This window comes from Chanodichthys erythropterus, chromosome 11 (assembly GCF_024489055.1).
Source record: "Chanodichthys erythropterus isolate Z2021 chromosome 11, ASM2448905v1, whole genome shotgun sequence".
Classification (NCBI taxonomy): Eukaryota; Metazoa; Chordata; class Actinopteri; order Cypriniformes; family Xenocyprididae; genus Chanodichthys; species Chanodichthys erythropterus.
Window position 1 is genome coordinate 18697782 of NC_090231.1, and position 22818 is coordinate 18720599.

General features: G+C 39.0%; 1 protein-coding gene across 11 annotated transcripts in view; it reads right to left on the reverse strand.

Moving 5' to 3' along the window:
- The window catches only part of tcf12 (transcription factor 12), a 135837-nt gene that overhangs the window by 19280 nt on the left and 93739 nt on the right, over positions 1-22818 (reverse strand). For 10 of the 11 annotated variants that reach the window (XM_067401943.1, XM_067401944.1, XM_067401947.1 and 7 more), the window contains 6 exons: positions 21635-21767; positions 21313-21365; positions 4093-4192; positions 2359-2498; positions 2097-2241; positions 1629-1699 (listed from right to left, as the gene is read on the reverse strand). In XM_067401943.1, the coding sequence (XP_067258044.1) occupies positions 1629-1699; positions 2097-2241; positions 2359-2498; positions 4093-4192; positions 21313-21365; positions 21635-21767 (642 nt within the window). Of the gene's footprint in view, positions 1-1628; positions 1700-2096; positions 2242-2358; positions 2499-4092; positions 4193-9727; positions 9919-21312; positions 21366-21634; positions 21768-22818 lie in introns of those variants that run through there. The other variant, XM_067401954.1, reaches the window with a different exon arrangement.

A 22818-nucleotide genomic window follows, 5' to 3' on the forward strand; every position in this document is an offset into this window, starting at 1 on the left:
AACAATTTTAGTGAAAAGTTGACTAGAAAATGAATATGAATTTGGTGTATCTATCTTCCACTTTAAAATGACAGAAGCACTTGAGCTGCATAAACTCCACAAGTTCATGATCATGTTCTCCATCTGTACAACAAAGAGTCACATGATCAGTGTCACAAATTTCCTTATTTGATTAGTGGTGTAGTGTACAATCTGAAATAAGTATTATGTCATAACGCTGCTTTTATTTTTTTAAGCAGTCAAAAACCCCTTTTTTTTCCCATGTACTCTCTAGACTATTGGCCCAACCTGTATGTTTTATGAGAGTTTTGTCTAGATGATTCTTAACTGTTCACCAGTAAAACTCAATATCTGATCAATCATGACCATGCCAGGCGAGCGAGCGTCCCCTCCGCCCTCGTGCTTCGAGACCTCTTACGGTTGCTGACCAAATGAGTAAAAAGAGAGTCATTTGAAGGGGTCCTGGCTGACTGCTGTATTTCTAGTGTAACACCACTCATTTTACAAACAACAAACGGATCTCCGCCCCGTCATCAGTCACGCTGCTCTCCGCCAGCGGGGGCCCAATGAGCACAAACCATCCAAAAGGAACCTAAACAAAAGTGGCACAATGGGCGGCCCGCAGAGCCGAGCCGCAGCAGTTAGGACGTTTCCCCCTCCCCTCATCCCTCCACCCCAGCCCGACCGTGTCCGTTTCACTGCAGCTTTATCATGCTAATAGAATTGAGTCTGCAAATACAAAAAGACTTAATTTGTGATTATCTTTCAGCCGCACTGTCTTGTGTTTGTTTGTGTGCCAGAGTGTGCACTCGTGGCCTCACCCACAGTATCTTATTAAATTTTTTCTTCTTTTCTTTCTTTTCCCCAATCAAAGAGCAGCGATGAGGCATCTAATTTCTCAGAAGAGGAGGGCGCTACAACCGTTCCAACATCAAAAGGTTCGAAAAAGCTTGTCCTCGGCTGAGAGGTGAGTCTACGGCTCCAGTCCGAAACAGTGCTGAATCAGTCCAGATGTGTTCCTACTTTAAAAAAAGTCTTGCAGTGACTTACTGTAGGATAAGCAAGTCTGCAGGATTTTTTTTTGGAGTAAATAAGTCTTTAAGTTAGGCTCTGCAAGTTTTAGAGGTTATTGTAAGCTCCAGTTTCAGGGAGACATTAGGAACTCGCACGAACGCCAGCACTCATTATCCAAACCAACGTATAATCCACAGGCTTTTATGTACAGCTCCTTTTCTTGTATACTGCGAGATTAAGAGCACAATTATCCGGGCTTAGGTCCAGCAACATCCACAAACAGATCCCCTGACCTTATTCAATCTCTTAACCTTCTGCACTGCTACTAATACCCAGCCTAAGAGCACAAGTCCTGTCCTTTAAAGAATTAACTGCACCATTATGTTGGGTAATCTTGCCTGCGTCTACCACACGAAGATCCCGACAACATGGGGTATGTATACGAAGCCTGAAACCGTATACCACTCAGTAGTTAAAATAATAACACACCATCTTTAATCCGTTCCACGGTCTTTAAAAGATGGAGGGACATATATGGAGGGAAGTCAATCCCTGTTCTCTGAAATGGTTAATGTATAGATTAATCGGTCTGGTTGAATAAAGAAGGATCTCACCGAAGCCAGGGCTTTTCCCAGCGCGTCTCCAGTCTGAGAGCTTCCAGTGGCGTTCCCTCGGTTGGCAGCAGCTACACAAAGACCACACAGAGATTCAGCATTCACATCGGAACAGAGCTGACAGAGACATTAGTGTCATGCGTTTTTTATTGGCGAGCAGCAGCTGGTGCTAGGTTTGTGAACTGGTCGAACTTAAAAAGAGCTGATATAAATAAGTGATAAATGACCTTCATCTTTAACAATGTTCGGGGATATTTAAAAAATGATGTGATATTTGGGAGATATATATATTTTTATATGGCAAAACAAAATAAAAAGTGTATACATATACACACACATACATAGGCTGCATTTATTTACAGCAAAAAACATAAGATTGTGAAATTTCTATTGTAATGAAATTATTCCTAAGAATGACTGATAAATCAAGACTAATACTATAAATGTGATGTGTGCAGGACAACGTACCCATGACTCCCTCTGCGGTGTTGACAGGTGGAGTGTGAGATGCGGTGACGAAGGGTGAGGTGCTGGCACTGCTGCGGTGGAAGCTGGACATGGGTGGCAGGCTAGCGTTGATGTCTGTGGGCGACACTGAGTGTGGCGGGTAGTTCTGTGACAGAGAGAGAACATGGGAACTTCAGAGGAAGAGCAACTTTTTTAGCTTTCTATATATGGTTATACAACATAAAAGGTTTGTATTTGATCTGATCCCACAAAGCATTCTCACCAGGCGGTCGTGTGAGTGCAGGTTGCTGTAGTTTCCAGACTGTGGCATGTGAGATGAAGATCCTCCCAGCATTCCCCCATAGCCTGGCTGGCTGATCCCATTGGATGAGTTCCACAGTTCAGAGGAATTGTGGGCCCCATCTGATTAAACAACAAGCAATAAAATTTGAACATTAAAATATGGGAAATATCTTCGTTTTCTAGTTTGAATATAAGTTACTTTGGCGAGGAAGGTTTAAATTGTGAGCAAGACCGAGGTGACATAAATGTAATAAATAACGCTGATAAACAAGGACAAACACAACTCACAGTTTGATATGCGAGCCAAAGCCTGACCCCTACACTCCTTATTTTGGATAGAGGATGTCAAACAGACCAGTCTCTCTTTAAGTCTGCTTTTACACTTGAGTCTGAGCCAAGCGCTGAGCGCAGCTGAGATAACATTCAGCCAGCCGCTGCTCACTTGCTTCCGCCTCAACTTTTAAAGGAAAAATTCTTCATAGTCCGAAACACACGGCTTGAAATGGCTGTATAATTTTTTATCAGTCCTGATTGGCAAAGCTGGAATACGCATAGTTGGTTTACTATCTAAGTCTGTGAAGTCGGTACCATGATAGGCAGTGACTGAAATGTAAAGAGAAGGCTTCCCAATTGTGAATAAATGAATAAATAATAATAACGAAAGGTTCAGTGTGTGGGTAAGAAGAAGGAATGTACCAGGAGTTGTTGTCAAAATATTGATACTGTATAACTAAAGTAGACTGGAAGAAGATTTGACTTTAGAATTACGTATTGCAAAGACTATGTATTAGAATGATGCATCATACGTGCAAAACCTGTTAATGAACTCGGTCCATATTACAACTCTGCATGACTAGTTGACTAGTTTCTAGGATGCATATGATGCTCTAGTACTGTGACATCCTAGAAACTAGTCAATGTTTACTATATTTTTTATAAGGATTATTTAGTCTTCAGTCAGTATACTCTATGCAATTACAAGCTCAATTTGATGTGTTATGAAATGTGCCAGATCACAATGCAATGCTATAGTGAGAATATCATCTCATATTATCTTTCAGGTCACCTGCGCCTGAATATGCCAACTTCCCTACTATAAAGTAGGTCCGAATTCACAGTATTCATAAACCAGTAGACAAAAAGTACTTAGATGACCTACTATTTCTGCTGAGATTCTGAAGTGCGTATATGATGAATACCTTACTATCCCAGCGAAGTGACGCAACTGTCGTCATGACAAAGCCAACATGGCAGATGTAGTACGCTCAAATTTCATTCATACTATATAGAACAAGCTTTTTTTAGTTTGTTCCTTGTCAAATGTAGTATCTATTTAAACTCAGTGTGCAATTTTGGACACACTGTTCAATTACATGATGGTGAAGCAGTTTGTTAACAAGTTAGTTAAGATCAAAATATTTATGGCGAGCTACCTGAATGATAACACAGCTAGTTTGACAGCAAACTAGAGATACAATAGAGACAGTACTTCTATAGCCCTCTTGGGTTTTATTACCACCACAATAATGCAAGAATGTATACAATATGTATGTACAACAAAACCATATGTTTGCAATGCTTTGGCCAAGCATTCATGTCTACACTTGCGTATTTGGATAAAGTATGTTTCTGGCCTTAAAAACAAAAAAACCTTCCTTTACAAAGTCAAAATGATAAATAATAATAAAAGTGACAAAAAATGATTGTGACTGACCGAAGAAAGTGCTTGCGAACATACTGCTGGGAGGTTTGGGGGACGGGTAGGATGGAGAGTCTCTGTTGAAGTCATCTGAGCTGGGAGATGGTGCATACACCTGCAAAAAGAAAAACAAAATCAGACATTACGACCAAGAACAACTGCTTACAGACAGGTGTGAGGGAATGTAGGCTGCTGTTTTCATATCTAGGCTACTACTATAAAACAGAGCAACCACTGTACAGACACACTCATGTCATTAAGCATATCCTCATACCCTCATACCACAAAACCTGACTGCATAATACAACACAAACAATGCAATACAACGCATATGGCCAATTTACAAATTCTTTGATGTAACAGATGGCTAATTTAGAAGTCTTATAAAAAAAAAAGAAAAAAAAAGGGAGGATTATCTGCAGCCTAGTGTGCGCTTCAGCACTTAATTGTAATATAATGACGTCGACATGCATGCCCGCCGGACAAAGGCATCAAAACAAATGGATTAATATGCGAGGGCGTTAGGGTGCATATGTGTTTGTGTTTACGCATGTGTATTTTAGGAACTGTGGGGTTGGACAGGGTCGGGCCAGCGGAGCAGTGGTTACAGCTGCAGAAGTGCCCATTCCAGTAGAGGAGGATCAAAGACATGAGGCTACAGCCCAGTAATGTGGCTCTCTCAGTTCATCTGCACCAGATGGGACAAAACCTCTCAGAGGGAGAGAGAAAACTCTAGTATGTATGACATTAAAAAGAATGCTACGTAAACATGTTGAAGAGAGTCTTGCTCATTATCTGTCATTAAGTGAGACAGACTCACTCAGATCCTCCCTTTCAGGTGTCCTTGTCACCTGCCGTTTACATTCCTCCCAGCGAGGAGCTGACTGCACTGTCAGATGGTCTGTAAGAACCAATCCTTGTAACGCCGAGCAGATGTGCAGCCCAATGTGTTTCAAGTTACTTCAAGTTAAACACAACCTCTCTACATCACAGCAACTTTTATTCTATAAATAAAATCACACCACATGATATAATGTTAGCGCTCTGTAAGAAAGACCAGATCTTTTAAGCAAGGCAAAGAGGCAAAAGGGTATACAAAGTAAGACACAAGTAAATATATCGTAAATTAAATATATATATATATATATATATATATATATATAATATATATATATGTATAAGAAAATATAAATTTGTTCTGACAATAGCTGTATTGCAATTCTGTACTAAATAATACATCATAAAATCTGAAATTTGTCTAAATTAGTTTTACTTATTTTTAATAATTAAATTAATTAATTATTAATTCATAATTATTTACACCAAATCCAATCAATGTGACTTTTATCTTTGTTGATGCTCACAGCTTCTGACATTTAATAAATATCTGTGTGCCGAGATATAAATAAAACTCTTTACCAAAATGACATAATACATCATAAAACCTGAAATTTGTCTCAATTAGTTTTGATTTGATTATATTTAATGATTATTTATTTATTATTAATTAGTTATACTCTAGTTAGATATTGTGACGAAAACAACAAAAATGATAAAATAAAACGCATGTTTATTACAAAAAATAATTCATTTATTCATTATTTGTATTAATTCATAATTATTTACACTGTTGTGAAAACACTGACCACAACAACGGAATTATAAAATAAACTGTACATCTATGACAACGATTTTAATAAAAGCTGTGCAATAATATACTAACTTTATTAAGAAATGAATATACAATACACTGGCAATTATTGTAGCAATTGTAATCAAATATTAATTGCATTGAATTTCCATTGTCAGATCCCCCTACTCATTAATATTTCAGATGTACGCAAAGATTCCCTTCATCACACACATAAACACACGGCTGCAGCATGTCATGACACACTCTGCATTACGATCAACATCTAAAGCCTTTCAGTCAGCTTAGCCAGCTGTGTGCGGCTGGGCACCTTGCTGAGGCGGCAGTACGGGCCCATGTGATTGGCAGTGAGTCTGTTCATAAGCTGCGACGGGCTCCCGTGGGTGTGCAGGCTCACACATGTGACCCGGGCGCTGGAAGTCCCCTGGTGATCTCAGGTTAGGGCGGCGTGGGATAGGGGCCTTTGTCTCCGCCTCACGGCTCAATGGGCAGCATATGGCAGCGGATAATGCTAATTGTCCGCTTTACCCCGAGCTAACCAGCCGACCCGTTAATAAACCTTCCTAAACACCGGCGCCCCGCTCCACCACCAGGATAGAGAATGAAAGAAAGCCGAGAGAAAGAGCAAAGGAAACGCTTCCTTTGACCAGAGCTTTAATTAGGAAACTGTCAGTTATTCACGACCCTTTGATCTAAACACCCACGTTTACATTTTTTCCCTCATTGTCCTTATTAAATATTGAATGTGGAAATAAACAGTGGAAAGAAATGAGTTATTAGGTGTATATCTAGAGTTCCCATAGTTTTTTACCAATACATCCAGTCATTTGTGATAATTATAAGATTATAAAATATTTTTAAAATAATTTCTAGAGACTGCAGTCACAAAGAGCAATTTACAGCCGCTTAAACATTTTAATATAACTAAAAAAAAAAAAAAAATCACTTTTGAAACACATTTTTTTAGGGCTGAATTGATTGCAGCAACCCTGTATACATTTCCAAAATAACAAAATCACATATCAAGCCGTTATTAAATTGCAGTCATGAGCAAAAAGCAATATAAATAGTATTTTTTATTTCAATTCCTGTGTGAGTAAATGGAGACGAAGGCTCACGCTGATGAGTGAAATGAGTTTTTCTCTCCTTTCTCGCCTGTCACACCTTCCTTTGATCTGAAAACCACATCCATCACAACAACACACGGAAAAACCACTAAACTGTCAACATATGGATAAGCCCAATGACAACAGTGAGAGAGGCAGGGAATAGAGAGAGTGAGAGAGAAAGAAATGATTATAGAGGGAGAAAAAAAGGCCGAACAACAGACTAACCCACAAGGACGGGCTTAGAGCAGAGGGACCGCGAGTGACAAGAAAATATCCTGCCTCTGCATGTCACTTGTTTGGAGTCGGATCGCAGCCCGAGGGCCTTCCTTTTCAACTCCCATCTAACACACTTATCAAGGCGAAAAGGCACGCTACTCGCGCACAATGAGCCCCTATTGAACACAGCAGCTCAGTCCTGAAGGGACACGTTTTGACTTTTAAAGCCAAGTCTGTCTACAAAGAGCAGACGGTAAAAGTTTGAAACTTAAAAGCATTTAGTTCCTTACAGATACAGGTGGAAGCCTTTCGAGAGGAGAAAAACAACACGATGGTCTGCTTTGAACAACTACAGACGAGCACGCTGACTCATTATGCAAAGTTTCAACCAGAACAAAAACCTTCAAAAAGGAGAGTATGTATCTGAAAAAAAAAAGAGCACTAAGCACTATTTTCCAGCTGAAGGCCCTCGAAATCTTAAAGGAAAAGCACCTCAGACAAAAGTGAATTAAAGTGAGAACAGCAGAGAGGAAATAAAATACTTCACACGTCATAAACTGACCCAATCAAAGCCGGGGAGGCCGCTTGCCCTCCAGGGCCCGGCTATAAAATTATTGGTACCAGCCTGACATTCAAACAAATCAATGTGACTTTTATCTTTGTTGATGCTCACAGCATCTGACATTTAATAAATAAATGATATCTGTGTGCCAAGATATAAATAAAGCAACACAAGGAAGGGTTTATTGGGCATTTACCCACTGCTTTGGATCATAAAGCTCAACTCTGACCTGAGTGAGCCACATGCTCCTCATTTTCTCTTTCCTCCCAGCCTGCATTACAAGGCTGGAAATACTTAATATAAAAAGATCAAAGTGAGCTTTGTGGTGCAGGAACAAAGAGATCTGTCATAATGGCCTACGAGGAAAGCTAACTCTGGACTCTGTCAGATGACCTCAAAAGAAGTGAAAACACAAGCTGGGGTCTCACGTTTGTCCCCAGAAACAAGATGGGGAATTTAAGAAAGTTGCTCTTGTTAAAAGCAGCACAAATAACGTGAACAACATAGAAATTTAATAAGCAAGCTCTTATTAAGCGGGTAACGGATCATTCTTATATTCAGCAAACAGATGGAGAAATCTCCAGAGCCCCACGCAGACAGAGAGAAAGACATCAGGGAAATCTACTGGAAACTTTTTCCTCTCTACTGAAGTAGTGCTTTGCATTGTCTGGGGAGCAGCGGCTCACTTTTAAGGAAGTAGGTGGAACATTCTAACCACCCTCGACAATACGTTTACTTGGCCATCTAACTGAGGACATACCATAGATATTGTTTTTATATAGCTAATTATATATACTACAAACTAACCATAACCTAAATAATACAATAATATTTAAATAGAATTATTATAAATTAATAATAGTACAGTTTTTTTTTCTCTAAAGAGTAAATTCAAAAAGGCTGTTTTTGTCATTTATTGAGATCAAATTGGCCCCCAAACTATAACCAACTAAAGCCACACACATAACATTATCTATCTAACCAAGGTCACACCAGACTTATTTTTCATAATTCTTTTTCTTGGGAGGTCATTCCCAAAGGCAAGTTTTATCAGATTTATCTTCTCGGAAACTAAAGCCAGCCATGAGGTACAAGTGCAGGTTCAAGTCGCCACCTCTTCTTTCTCATTAACATTCACAGTTAATAACGTTAATTTATTTCATTTTTCTAATTATATAAATCATTTTTACCTTTGAGGTCATTCCCAAAGGGAAGTTTTTGCTATCTTTTCAGAAACTATTCAAGTAAACCCAAACGCCCAATCATGAGGCACAAGTGCAGGTTTGAGTCACCACCTCCTCTGTCTCATAATCCTATACCACCAATCCAATCATCAGGCACCTGACAAACGTTCAGCACACATGCACACGAGCGTTCACACGGACAGCCACACGCAGACAGGCAAACAGGCATCGTGAGAGGCACACAGAAATCAAAGGGCCTGTGGTAGAGAGGTTTAGGAGTCCCATCAGGATTCCTGTAGAGAGAAGAATGCCTGGCTGATTAAAAACAGATGGAGAAACAGCGATGCTGCTGCTCTGAGCTCAATCGGCAAACAGGAAAGTCAAACCTCAACAGACAGACTCTCTTCTTTAATCATTCCCAGACTCCCACTTGTTATTATTGTGAGCCCGTCTCAGCGCTCAGCAAAGTGGCCGCTCAGAGTTAACGGTGAGACACAAGCACAGTCAGCATCGTTCACGCACAACTACCAACACCAAATAATTATCCAAAATAAGTGCCTTTTTATCAGGAAAATGGACGTGTCAGTTTGCCTCTAAAAAACAGCAATATTTCAGATGCTCAGTCAACACACTTTTTTTTTTTTTGCTTTTAAACTCTCTACAGCAGTTAAAATCAGGGCAACAACTCACACTTGTTAAACGGCAAATGAAAGTAAATGTTGACCTAGCTCAGACTGAGGTAATGGAAACACAGTCAGCAGTCACACACACACATACACAAGCAAAGCCGAGAGCAACGAGACCCTCAACTCAGTTTCAACACAGTGAACTGACACGGCTCACCACTCCATTAAACCCGACAGCTCACCGTGCACATGAAAAACATGTTTACTCACACACATTTCCTCTAGGGAGAGAAGGCACTCACCGATTTTCCGTTGTAGTAATACATGCTGCCCATTCCAGGCACGGGGTAGGCGCAATACATGATAAAAGCCTCAGAGATACTGGGAAAGACGTGGAGCCAGATACAGAGGATCTCTTTTCACCAACCCGCTCAGTACACATACATCCACTCGCTGCACAAGGGACTAATTCCTTCAGTGCTGGCCCCCTACACATGGATCTACTCACAGACAACTTATGCAAAGCAGGACCGTACCAACTCAGCCGGCAGCGAGGGGGGAGGGCTTATGGGAGGAGGAGGACGGACCAATACCCAGAGCTCGGCTCCCCTAAAGCCTCATAAGTGCTGAGGCAAAAAGAGGAGGGGGAGATGGAGGATAAAGAGCGAGGGAGGGGCGAAAAACAAATGAGTAAGTGGATTGACTTGTACTTTAAAAAAAAGAGATGGAAATGAAATTAGAATGGTGGATTTTTCATGCAAAAAAGGGCAGAGCAAAATGCTGAAATTAATGTTATGCTCATTTACCTGTTGATTCTTGTCTGTTCTTTTACAAGCTAACAGAAAATGAAAATGAAAAAACTAAACTGATATCCTTTAGAGGTACACGCAAACACAGAAACAGAAACACACACTGGTCTAAATCCTGAGCTGATTAATCTTTTGTTTAGTGATTATTGTTTTTCTTTTATTGAGGGGTTAGAATGAGGATATGGAAAGGATTTCCACACTGCATTAATAATCTTATAAATGAAAAAAAGTTTTTTGAGATAACTGTGTATATAAAATAATGTAATATGAAAATGTATAACATAAAAAGTGAGAGTATAAAGTTACAAAAGATTTATATTTCAAATAAATGTTGTTTTTTAAACTTTCTATTCATTAAAGAATCCTGAAAAAAAAAATGTATTGCAGCTTCCACAAAAATATTAAGCCGCACAACTGTTTTCTACTTAATAATAATAATAATAATAATAATAAATGTTTCTTGAGCATCAAATCAGCATATTAGAATGATTTCTGAAGGATCATGTGACACCGAAGACTGGAGTAATGATGCTGAAAATACAGCTTTACCATCACAGTAATAAATTACATTTGAAAATAGATTATAGTTACATTAAATTATAATAATATTTCACAATATTACTGTATTTGCAATAAAAAAAATGCAGCATTGGAGCATATGAAAACAAAACAAAACAAAAAATCTTAATGATACCACACTTTAACAGTAAGTTATTAATTTATTTATATTACATTATATACTAATATTAGTGTGTGCTTTTGAGTTTCAGGCCACACATTTGTTTGCCCTTAACCAATCTTGTGCTGAAAGTTGCGACCTGTGGCTGTTGTTTTAATAGTCCCCCACAGTGGCGTGACAGCAAACACAGAGCGCTGTTGAACACATCCAACAGCTGCAGAGGGGCCGAGCCTGACGTCAAGCACCGAGAGCAATGACGCTCCATTTCCTCAGACGTCCCCTCCTCTCGCTCGCATTGTACCCACTGCTCCCCTTCCTGGGCCTCTTGCCCATAGACCAAGGGGGCGGTAGGGTACACAACCCAAATGACAAGCGCACTGGGGGTGGGAGAAGAGAATGAGGGGATGGAAGGCAAAATGAAGGGAAATGGAAGGGTGGAAGTGGAAGCAAATGCAAAAGACTGGACACAGTCATTGCAAATGAATGGACAGGGGTGCAGAAATAGACAGGGAGGCCGAGGTCGTCCACGTGCTGTGAACATGCTAACCTGTAGCGCCATCGGTCTCTTTAAAGCCCACTCCAGCCCACTCCACTCCGGGCCCTTTCATGTCTGTCACTGCAGGCTTCCCAGTCCAAACACCGTCCTCCCTCGGCCCATTCACAACATTATTGTTATGGAAAGATGAAAGGCTTCCCAGAAAACGATACTTTATTATGCTTTCCCCTCTAATTCTATTATTATTTATTCTCTTTTCTTCTCTGAGTGAGACTCTTTCAAATGTGTCCAAGGTGGTTGAGATCGACAGGCTGGTACCACTTTAAACCTGGAGCCGTTTCAATTCGATTCTTTAGGAGAGAGATGGCCATGATGGAGGAATGCTTGAAGGCTCCATAAAACAAATCCAGATAAAGAATGCACTGCTGGGAGGAAAAGAACATGAAAAAAAAAATAATGGAAGGGACAACTGAAAAAGGACAGAAATGAAATCACAAATCACGGACACATGTCCGGAGAGTTCACAACGCATGTTTGCTTTGTTCTCACAAGATTTCCACACAGCTGCCACACATAACTTCATTATATTGGTCACCACTGTGAATATAACCAATCGCGGAGGAGTTTCGTTGGACATTTACTTGAACTTGGTTACTTGAACTCAGCTACTAGCTAAATACAACTAAATAGCAACGCAATTAACGCTAAAAAGCAAAGCAACTAGAGGCGCAACAGAATGTTTTTGTCAGCCCATCTATTAGTTGGCTCCGACTGACACAGTAACATTGTCTGGCCTAGCATTTTTGTCCTATTTTTCAGTTTAAATATATATTCTCTATAGTTTAAAAAATGGTAATAAATATGACAAGATCTTAGATTTAAACTATGTCAGAAAAAACACTTAAGCAAAACATGGTCAGGTCAAAGTGTCTGAATAATTTTTGGTTTCAAATTTTTATCAATTTAACTGGTAGTCCACTGTATGAAGTAATTTTGGGTATAATATGTCACAGTTTACTTTATTTTGTTGTCCTCACTTACATAAATGAACTATAGTGTCCTGCACCCACTAGTAAAAATATATCAAAAATGTCTGAATCATTTTTGGTTTGACTGTGTGTGTGTGTGTGTGTGTATATATATATATATATGATGAAACACACTTAAGAATATTTCTGCATACTGAAACTTTGTACTGTATTTTAGCTTTTAGTAAGGGCATAAAACTTAATGCTGGAAACACAATGTATTACACAGAACTTTCGAGTCGCACCTGGTTAAGACAGTGTTGAGCCAACCCAGTTCTTCAACACACCGTAGACACAGGAGGTCTGGGATTCACCTGCACTAATTGTGTGGATTATGGAGTTTAAATGTAATAGGTGCTGCAGACAGTCTGTCCCACTAATCAATCTGCAAACTAGACACTTCCACATCAACATCCCCACACACATCCCACGCCTGCAAATTAGAAACATGCAGAACGCTCATCTCAGCCCATACAAGCTAATATAACATCTTCGTGTTTCTATAAAGCCATTCATCACAACACATTAGGAGGAAAATATCTCTCCATGGGTCTCGTGGGCTTATGAGCATTCTGTTATGTGCTTGTAATGATTAATGTTTCCCTGCCTCAGGACAGCGCCTAGACAAAACACGGAAAAGATGGCATGAGCATTATATTAGAATAACACCAGTATTTAGTGAGCATCTCCTCCAGACATGATAAATCCACCGATGCCCTTTCATTAAGGTTCAGGAGAGAGCTTCAGGTTTTGAAGCCTTTTTGCATGTCTGGGCCAACATATTAGTTGAGCAACAGGTCTTCATCCAATTACAATACATCAAGTGACACGAAAGCGGCTCACCCACTTACCTGTCTTGCACCTACAGCCACAGCCCACAGTGACACCTTCTCTACATGTGACATCTGCTGTCTGCTGACCTACAACCAGCGTGTCTGGGGCTCACGTGCCGGCTGCAGTCCAGGCAGGTAAATCAAGCTAGTGCGGCTTAGATTAGCTGTGCTTTACACACATCACATCTTAAGATAATCAGCTCTGACTGTTGACAGAGCACGCTCTTAAAGTGACCACGGCTGTGAGGATGTGCATTCATGCAAAATACAAACAAAAAGTATTTACGGAAATCTGAATGCGCGTCCAACATATTTTTATGCAGTATTCTTGTACTCCAACTGTAGTTGAAAGGCACACATGTCTCTGCTGTCTGTGGGCTTCTTGTTTTATGACTCTGAAGTCTGAGGTAACTTTCAGCAGCCTAAACAGATAAAGAAACTCGTTGCCTCGTCCTAAACTGATAAAGAGGTGGGCATGTCTCTGTTCAGCATCAGACATAAACCAGGAGCATCTATCTAATCACTTATCTGATGAGCTCATATCCTTTCAGACACAAGCAGTCACACACACAGACACACACACAGACACACACACACACACGGTTACCTATGGAATAGGCCTACTACAGATACCGAAGTTACTGTTTAATTGATATGACTACAATGATGACTAATTTTGTCAAAAGTGGATACTAAAATTAAAATGTAATGATAGCAAAATATCAAACTGCATGTATTTATGAGGTATAAATGTAATATAAGTTAATGTATAAAATAATAATAAAATCAAAACCAAAAATGTTAAAATATTGGATATGTGCTAAACATGATATTAATTATATTAATAATCAAACAAACAACAATCAAAAATTAATAATCAAACAATTTTTTAAACTGATCAATCAAATACTGTTATGACATTTAAATTTAAAACAAAATCTTTAAAATAAAAGAGTGTGTTCAATAGCATATTCATTTTTGCTGTAGTAGTGAAACTATTGTCAAGTATTGTGAAATTTTACTACTTAAATTTTATCAAGAAAACCTTTCTCCAAATATAAACCGCTACAAGATACTTTTTTTTTTGGATTTTGATGGTTAAAAAATAATAATTTTATTTTTTACAAATATTTATTTTTATTAATGTATTCATTTTATCTTTGAGGACTACATAAAGAGTTTTTTTTCAGATGTAATTAATTTCTTCCAGTCAATTGTGTTCCTAAAGAAGAGCTTACTAAATACAGACACACACACACACACACACACACACACACACACACACTGACCCAGCGCACTGCCCTCTGGTGGCAGGATTATGACCTGATGGCCTAGAAGACAAACCTCAGACAGACACATGGTTAAGAGTGGGACATAATGAGTCTAAATATAAGATAAGTTTGTGAGGAAGTAGAATGTCTGAAGATCAAGAGAGCTATTAAAAGCTACAGGTCACAGGACACCGTCTGAACGTGCGGGTCATGGGAGAATACAGAATGACCTGAGAGAATGAGAGCACAAGACTGAAAGCTCAGAGATATCAAACCAAATAGACCTTTTATTCTATACCGCTAGCTGTAGAATATGCTCTTTAAAACAGAGATATGAGACTATAAACACCCAGCGCTGAGAAAACACAAAGAAAAAGAGAACAGAGATTTTCTCCAGAACAAAGAGCAGTGGCCACATGAAAGACCTACATCAAACTGTACTGTTATTCTTTATAGGGCTTAGTGGGGCCTTTTATCCCAAGGCATGTCCGACTACACAGGGTCTTCACTGCCAGGTTGTGACCTTGCATTAGAGGCAGGGGGTTCAAAGAGAGTAGGCAAAAAAAAAAAGGAGGTGGAAGCAACCCAGAAGAACTACACACACAAAAGCTCACTGTGGCATCGGTGACCTGTTTTAGCTTGCTTGGCCTGTAGATGGCTGTCTAGTCAAAAATGCAGGATGCATCTTCTGAATGGAGAAGCACTAGTCAAGCTGACATCCTTCAAGCTTTGGGCGCTAGTCTCGTGTCCTTGTCGCCACAGTGGATCATAACCTTCTTCTCACTTCTCTCCTGGTGCTCGTTTCCTCGCTAAGTGCAACTTCTGCCCAAGCAAGGGTGCCTGAGTGATCTGTCAAGAGCAAATGACAATCTTTTTTGTCATTCACAGCCAGCATTCTCGCATGCAAAAGGCCCCGAAGGAAAGCAAACACTCCCTGCTGCTTTCTCTCCTTGCCTCTTTTCCTTTCTCTCTCTCTCTCCTCCGATCATCTCTTCTGGGCTGAACATCGGCGCCCCAGTGCAGGCGATTGTCACATCAAACAGTCGTGCCCGTGACAAGGGTGTTTAAAAAAAGCCTGGCTATTTACACACATAGGCTGCAGCTCCAGGCTCTCAGCCAAGTATAAATCTCCCACAAGATGTAGTTACTCGCCCAAAGTCATGGGGCCGTCCATCCGCCTCTGACTCTTTTTCTCCCTCAGTACAAGAACGGCTGTCAGGAGGGCTGGGGTCCTTCAGCACAGGTGCCCACACAGCTGCCTGAAAGCATAGCTGCTGCTGCGCCAGACGCACATGCAAACTGCAGAACACGCGTCTGCCACGCTCTTAACGGCGAGGCGAGCACCCCACCTTCATCTGCTTGTAAAGATTCCTAAAAACACTAGCAGCCAATAAAACAACTAGTTAGCCAGGCATCATATGGTAAAACTGGTAAGAATCGCACTCACACAATGTCTATGGGTTGAACGATTAATTGAAATAAAACCAAAATGAATTAGTGTGATTTAATTAATAAATAATTTAATAAATTAATTAATGTGATTTAATTAATAAATAACTATTAATTAATTAATAGTGTGGCCCCCTGTGGTGAAAATCAAGTATTAATGTTGTTTATATGTCTATTTGGTGTTTTTAGCATGCTTTAAGATGTGCAAATTCATAAGTCAGCACCATTGCTGAGTATTTTCTCCTTAAAACTACCTTGAAACCAATAACGTCAACGTGCCGGCAGGCTTTAGCATATCATTAACTGACCGCGCAAGGGAGTCTCAAAACAAGGTTATCCTGGTATGTTTTTCTGTTGATATGAAAAAACAGGTAGATTTAGCAATATAGTGGGTGTATGTTATGATGAACTATATGCCTTTCTCCCCTGACGTTCTGAGTTGTCCAAATTCTTTGAAAGGATACTGATTGTTAGAAGGCAGCTAAGATGATGAACGGGAACATTGTTTGTGTGACATTAGCAACACATTATTAGCTGTTTGATGACATAGTAAAGCAAAAGGCTAATCATATTAATTACTGTTGAGTGTCCGATGTTGAAAAGAGCGATACCATTGTGTAGCGTTTTCCTCAGTAAGTTGACCGAGTGGATCTCTGAGCTGGCGTGAGCGAGTGGAGTAGGGGCTAATTAGCATATTCATAGATCTGTGTTTATTAAATGAGGCAAGGGTGCAGTTACATTCAAGCTATTTTAAGGCATTAAGATTTTTTTCACAGGAAAAAAATGTTGAAATATGTAATTTTGGTGATCAAAGATGAGTTTTAAGGGATAAAATTATTGACTACAGGGGGACTTTAAATAAATATTATTATTATTATTATTATTATTATTATTAACAAACCATAAAAACATTTTCATTACTTAAAATACAATAAACATTAACTGAAACTTTAACTTATTTTTTTTTAGCTATTTGCAAAAATACAATTTCTAATTATCATTTTGTTCAAGTTACTAAATTTTCACTGTACTAAAATAACTAAAACTAAAAACATTTAAAAATGACAAAAAAATGACAGACAACAATGGACCCTTTTCACAGACTGTGATGAAGCGTTTTAACGGTCATCAGCATCGTAAATCTTTTTTAAGTTTTTTATATTTTAATTTATTTTTTTTAAATAAGCATGTACATTTATAAGACTATACTTAGCACTGTATTACCTTTTCATCAAATTACAAAAAACTAGTTAACGCTGCTGTGATGGTGTTTCTAATACAGCACCTATGGGAGTGATGGTAAAGTTGACATCTTTCTCTCTTCTGACTGCTGTTATCAATCTCTCTCTACTTTTTTCATCTTTTTGAAAGTTGTGAAAACACAGTTGCTGAGTTTTTCTTTTGCTATATGAGAACATGGGAACACAAAAAATATATTTAATGTATCCTCTCATTCACAGCCATTGAATTTTACCCAACTATGACGACTTCCGCTTCTAAGAAACACGGAAATGTGAAAAGGGTCCATTAGCTAAAATTAAAACCGAATACATAAAATTAAATATAATTTGAAATATTAAAAAAAGAGTATAGTATTTCAATGATACTAAAATAACACTGATGTACACTGCATATTTTACAGTGAAATGTGGCAATTTGTTCATTTATACGCAAACAGCCCATGATAAGTGTTTTTCAGCCAAAATAAAGTTTCATAGTTTAACATTTGAAAATGAATGAACCAAGAAGAAAATTTTAGTATTGTAATTTTTTCTAGTAGTACAGTAAAATAAAATGATTATTCGTTTTATTATATGCTTGATTTTTTATTTTACAGTGAAATATTATTATTATAATAGTAATGTATATATGTATATGTAATAAAAATCATATAATAATTATTATTATCATATAAATCACAATATGACTTTTTTTTTTTTTGCCAAATCTCATTTTAAACTGCAATCACTATTTTTTAATAAAAAAAAATTTCAACATATTTTTTCTTAGTCCACAAAACATTCAGACCTACTTATGCCTAATCTTCAAGTGTTTAAAGGCTGAATAATAAACATCCGCTATCTTTCTTTAAACCATTTCCCGCAGTTCAAGGGTTAACAAGGTTCCCTCGGCTTCAAGCAAGTACACAAATCAAACACGGTTCTAAATATTTGTACGTCCTCAATCTGCTGCCATGTCTTATTTGGGGCTTTATGTCGTAAAGCATGCCCTCGCTGCTCTAAAATGGAGCGGATGTTATTCCATAAATATTTACAATCCATACGTAAACTATGCAGATCCATCAGTCGTGTTGCGTTTAAAAAAAGTGATGAGCTGGTAAGAGGTAAATAGTTAAAGTATTTTTAGGTGAGTTGGGGGTTGTATTCCCCACAGAGGATCTGATGATGGGAAGCATTGTGTTCATTTTGTTTATCAAGCAGCTCTACGGGCCTCTAGTGGGGCTCGTCTGCTTACACAAGCAAAAGCTTTCAGAGGCATCTGCAGCTGCAAGCCCACTGTACAGGTACCCCTGCAGACTGCATGTGCGCACACACACACAGCTGCCCCAGCAACCCTACGTGGCTCTGCAGGTGCACCTGTGCCGCCATGGCTACCAGCACCCAGATTTACGCCTTTGGTTTTACGTCTAGCCCTTCAACATCTCTCGACCAATTGTGACGATTGTCACCAAATGCCGGTCCACACTAAACGGGTTTCCATCCATTTTTTTTTTTTTTTACACAAATTTTGGGATATTGCATTACACTTGCTGGATGGAAACATGAGAATACAATTTCCACAGTGCACAAGAAACTACAACAATAATACATTAACAATAATAAATGCCTTATTTACATAAAAAAGTCAAGTGACTGTGTTATATGAACAATAACTGGGTTTATATCAAATTTAGTGGGATATTGCATAAAAGCACATAAAAATCACAATAAATTCCTTCATGCACATCAAAACATTCACTTGATTTTACCTCAAGTCATATTACTGAAGAATTCACTCACATTACTACTACTACTACTATTTTTCTAAGCATGCATAAAGTGCTTGTGTGAGGGTTTTTAACCGCTTATAACTTCTGGAGAGAAATAGTAAAGACACTAGACAAGTATGAAATGCGTTGAGCGTTTGTGTTAGTGAACGCTATCAAATAGAATATTGAAAGGTTTCGCGTACGGCTGTACTCATATGCTAAGTGTTCGGGTCAAAACTGAAGCATACTTTGGGCTTTGGTCATAAGGCGTCTGCCACCAATCACTAATAAAGTTTTATTCCTTCAGTTTATATAAGTTTTTTTCCTATGTACTCTAAATCCGTTCCTTTTACTATGTAAATTTTCGCAGCTAAAGGTCGCTTTTTTAAAACAAAACGTTGCTTGATGACACCTTGATTTCGCGGAATCATGGGAGATGTTGTCTTTATGTCTACAGCCGGTGGAAAAGAATCGGGCCGGGACTCGGGCAGAAATCATGTTCATGGATGAGATTACTGGGATAATTAATGTTACTGTAGTATGAAGCAGAGCGGGGCTGAGTGATGTGGGAGCTGAACGAGGCCGCTGGAGCGATTGCTAATGAGAGACGAGTGCGACACATGTCTCAAGAGTAGCAGAACTTTTATTATGAATCCAAAAATCTTACATATTGTGCCTTTATTATGCCAATATCATTGCTCCCTATGCAGGCCTCACAGAGCTGTCAGATTTCAATTAAAATATCTTAATTTGTGTTCCGAAGATGAACGAAGGTCTTATGGTTGTGGAACGGCATGAGGGTGAGTAAATAAATGACAGAATTTTCATTTTTTGGTGAACTAACCCTTTAAACAGCTATAGTAGTTTCCACAGTAATTACAATTTATATTTATATTTTGCGGCAATTTCCCCAAAAAGTGACGATTTTGTTCTCTTGAACACATGGGACGGAAAAGCTGCAAATTTGTCAATATTCAAAAATTCACATTCACAAATTCAATTCGCAATTTCGTTACATAAGTACTGACACAAGTTCATCTGTTGCGAGAGTGATTTTGAAGAGAAATCAGCCTTTCTTACAAGAGCAGAGTTCTATATTCCCGGCGTGCAGAGTCACTGCTCAACCCTGCGCTGAATTGAGCTGCTTTGAGTTATGAGTCACACAAGTGCACCTGCGGCCATGTGTTAAGTAGTGACAAATAAAAGCTCTATGTCCATTTACACAACAAAGAGATGTACCCCACGAGGCCACCAATCTTTCCTCAACCCCCTTACCACCCCACCTCTCTGTCTTTTTCGATCTTCCCTTGTTTTTTCCTCTTGCATTAGTACTCAAAAGTATCTCGCTCCCCGTTTCCCCCGAGTCCCAGATCAACTGGAGCGACTCTGTTCCAGACAAGCTACGATTCAAACACAAATTTAAAGACAAAAGTGTGTTGCGCAACTTTTATTCATGTCTCGTAGAAGAGTCGCGCTTGATTTCTCGCCTGCGTTGCATGTGATTATTGAGAGCTCACGAAGACTAATCCTGCTGCCACGCGGCCCTCAAAGGCCTTGTTTTGTTCTACAGGAGGAATCTGAATCCTGCTGTATTAACGTGAGGGGATCTCTGTGCTAAAGCCACGGCACCCATTCACTGCAGCCAGCCCCGTGGTTTGAGGGCAAATCTAAAAGGAGGCTTTCAATATCTGCCCTCCGTTTTCTCACAATGACTGTTCGAATGTGCGATTTATGCATATAGAAAGGGTGGGAGGGAACTGGGCGAATGGGGGTCACAGGCGGAGTCAAGCTGCGCTCCACACTTCCTCTGAATCCTAATGTCTGGTGCTCCACCGGGATTATCGCCCATGGAAATTTTCACCCAATTCCACGTTATTAATCTCTGTCTGTCCTCCTGTTCTGGCTACATAATGACTAATTAAACATCAAAAGAGCTGTGGCGGGGATGCGGCATGACAGCTCGTGTCCCTGAGCCCTTGTTCCCGTGGGAGAGGGGGGAAGAAGGGAGGTGAGCACTGACGGGGCGGCCTCACAAATCAATCAACCATCGTTACCGCGCACCTACACCCGCCGTGCTCCAAACGGTGGATTCGCAAACACAACAGAGCTGATTTGTGAGGCAGGTTTGGCCTCCCCGTGTACATGCGCTCGACATACGCACAGGTACGTGCTGCCACCATGTCAGAAAACGACTTTGATAAGACGAAATACAAAATTGTGTGTGCCGCTGTACCAACGGCTTTCATTAAACTCTTCTGTTGTGTCTGCTTGTGTGCTAGCATCTATTTTTAAAGCAAAGTGATGGCAGGAAGATGAAATGATGCTGTACTCACAGATGTAGGCAGGCCAGGGGGGGGCTTGCGCACTTTCTTTGTTTGCAGAGGATCTGTGGAGAGAATACAAAACAACTTTGAGACATTTGAGGGGAAAAAAGAATAAACAAGCATGAGGAGGCACTCAGTCAGATGTCTCTTTGATTACAGGTTTACAAAGACAAATATGAGAACATTAGTGTGGCAGAAATCGAGGAATTCTTAAATTCAGGGTTTAAAAAAAAAGCACATTTCTATTAATGCCCATTGGTGTTTATTATAAAAACATAACATTGACGCTATAGTCATGCTTTTTCATTGAGGGTACTAGACAGGCACTAACCCAGTGAAGCTGAGTCCTGAAGGGTGCGTCTTCGTGGATTGGAGCCAGTAAAAGAGTAGAACGGAGTGGGCGACTTCCCAGAGGTGGTGACTGGCCCTGGGCTCGTCAGCCCCATGTCCGACCTCAGACTGGCCTGTAAAGACAAAAGAAGACAGTTCAGGGCTGAAAGTTAACAGTATATAAACTAATGTAAATGAACAAAAAAAGTGAATGATTGTTTTTTAAATTAAAAAATTAAGTACACAGTAATTAATGATTTACCAATGTTAAAATTCTGCTAATACAGACAAGCAGATAATTATTTTCACATGACCGACAACCCATAAATAGCTGATATTAAAATTCTATATGCCTACTATTTTGTCAAAAAAGCTGAATAAAATTACAAAAACTAAAATCATTTACATACTACAAGTGAATTTAAGCATCACAACATTATAATGTACAGTATATTTTTTTAGCTTGCATCAAAATTGTATACAGGTCATTGACGAATAAGGCTTTTAAAAGTGTAAAAAAAATAAAACATAATGGAGATCATTCATTTAGAAGTTTCATTAAGTGTTAACAATAAGATTATGTGGTTTTTATAATCAATTAACACTGCTTTTGTCATTTTTTACAATATGGACAACATTTGTCATCAAAAAAGTCATTCGGTTTACCCAAAATTCGGTTTTACCGAATGACACTTTTGGTTATAGTGAATGACGATATTTTCAAACTAATGCTAGTTACATTTTGAACAATTTTGACAATCAAACATTTCATAATTAGTACAAGTTTTTTAAATATTACAACATTTTCCATGTTTTACAGTGGTATTTCAGGACATGCATATGATCAAGTGAAAACATAATTTTTCAAATAGAGAGTTAGTTACTTTGCTTCACGACCATGTGGTCCTTTGCAGGTGTCTGAATGATGTCACGTCCTGTCACATGATACTGACTGCATGACTTGCTCCAAAATGCTCCCTTTATATTGGTTACTCCGAATGACATCAATGAAATTAATTTTTCCGGACTCATAACATAACAAAGCAATGACTTACAAATTATTTTAATACCATTTTGCACTATGTTAATATATGATGTTATAAAATTATGCCAGAATAAAAAATAGATTTGAAATGGTTTTATTGGCCTTTAAATGGTTAAACCAAATGAGCTTTTGACACTTCA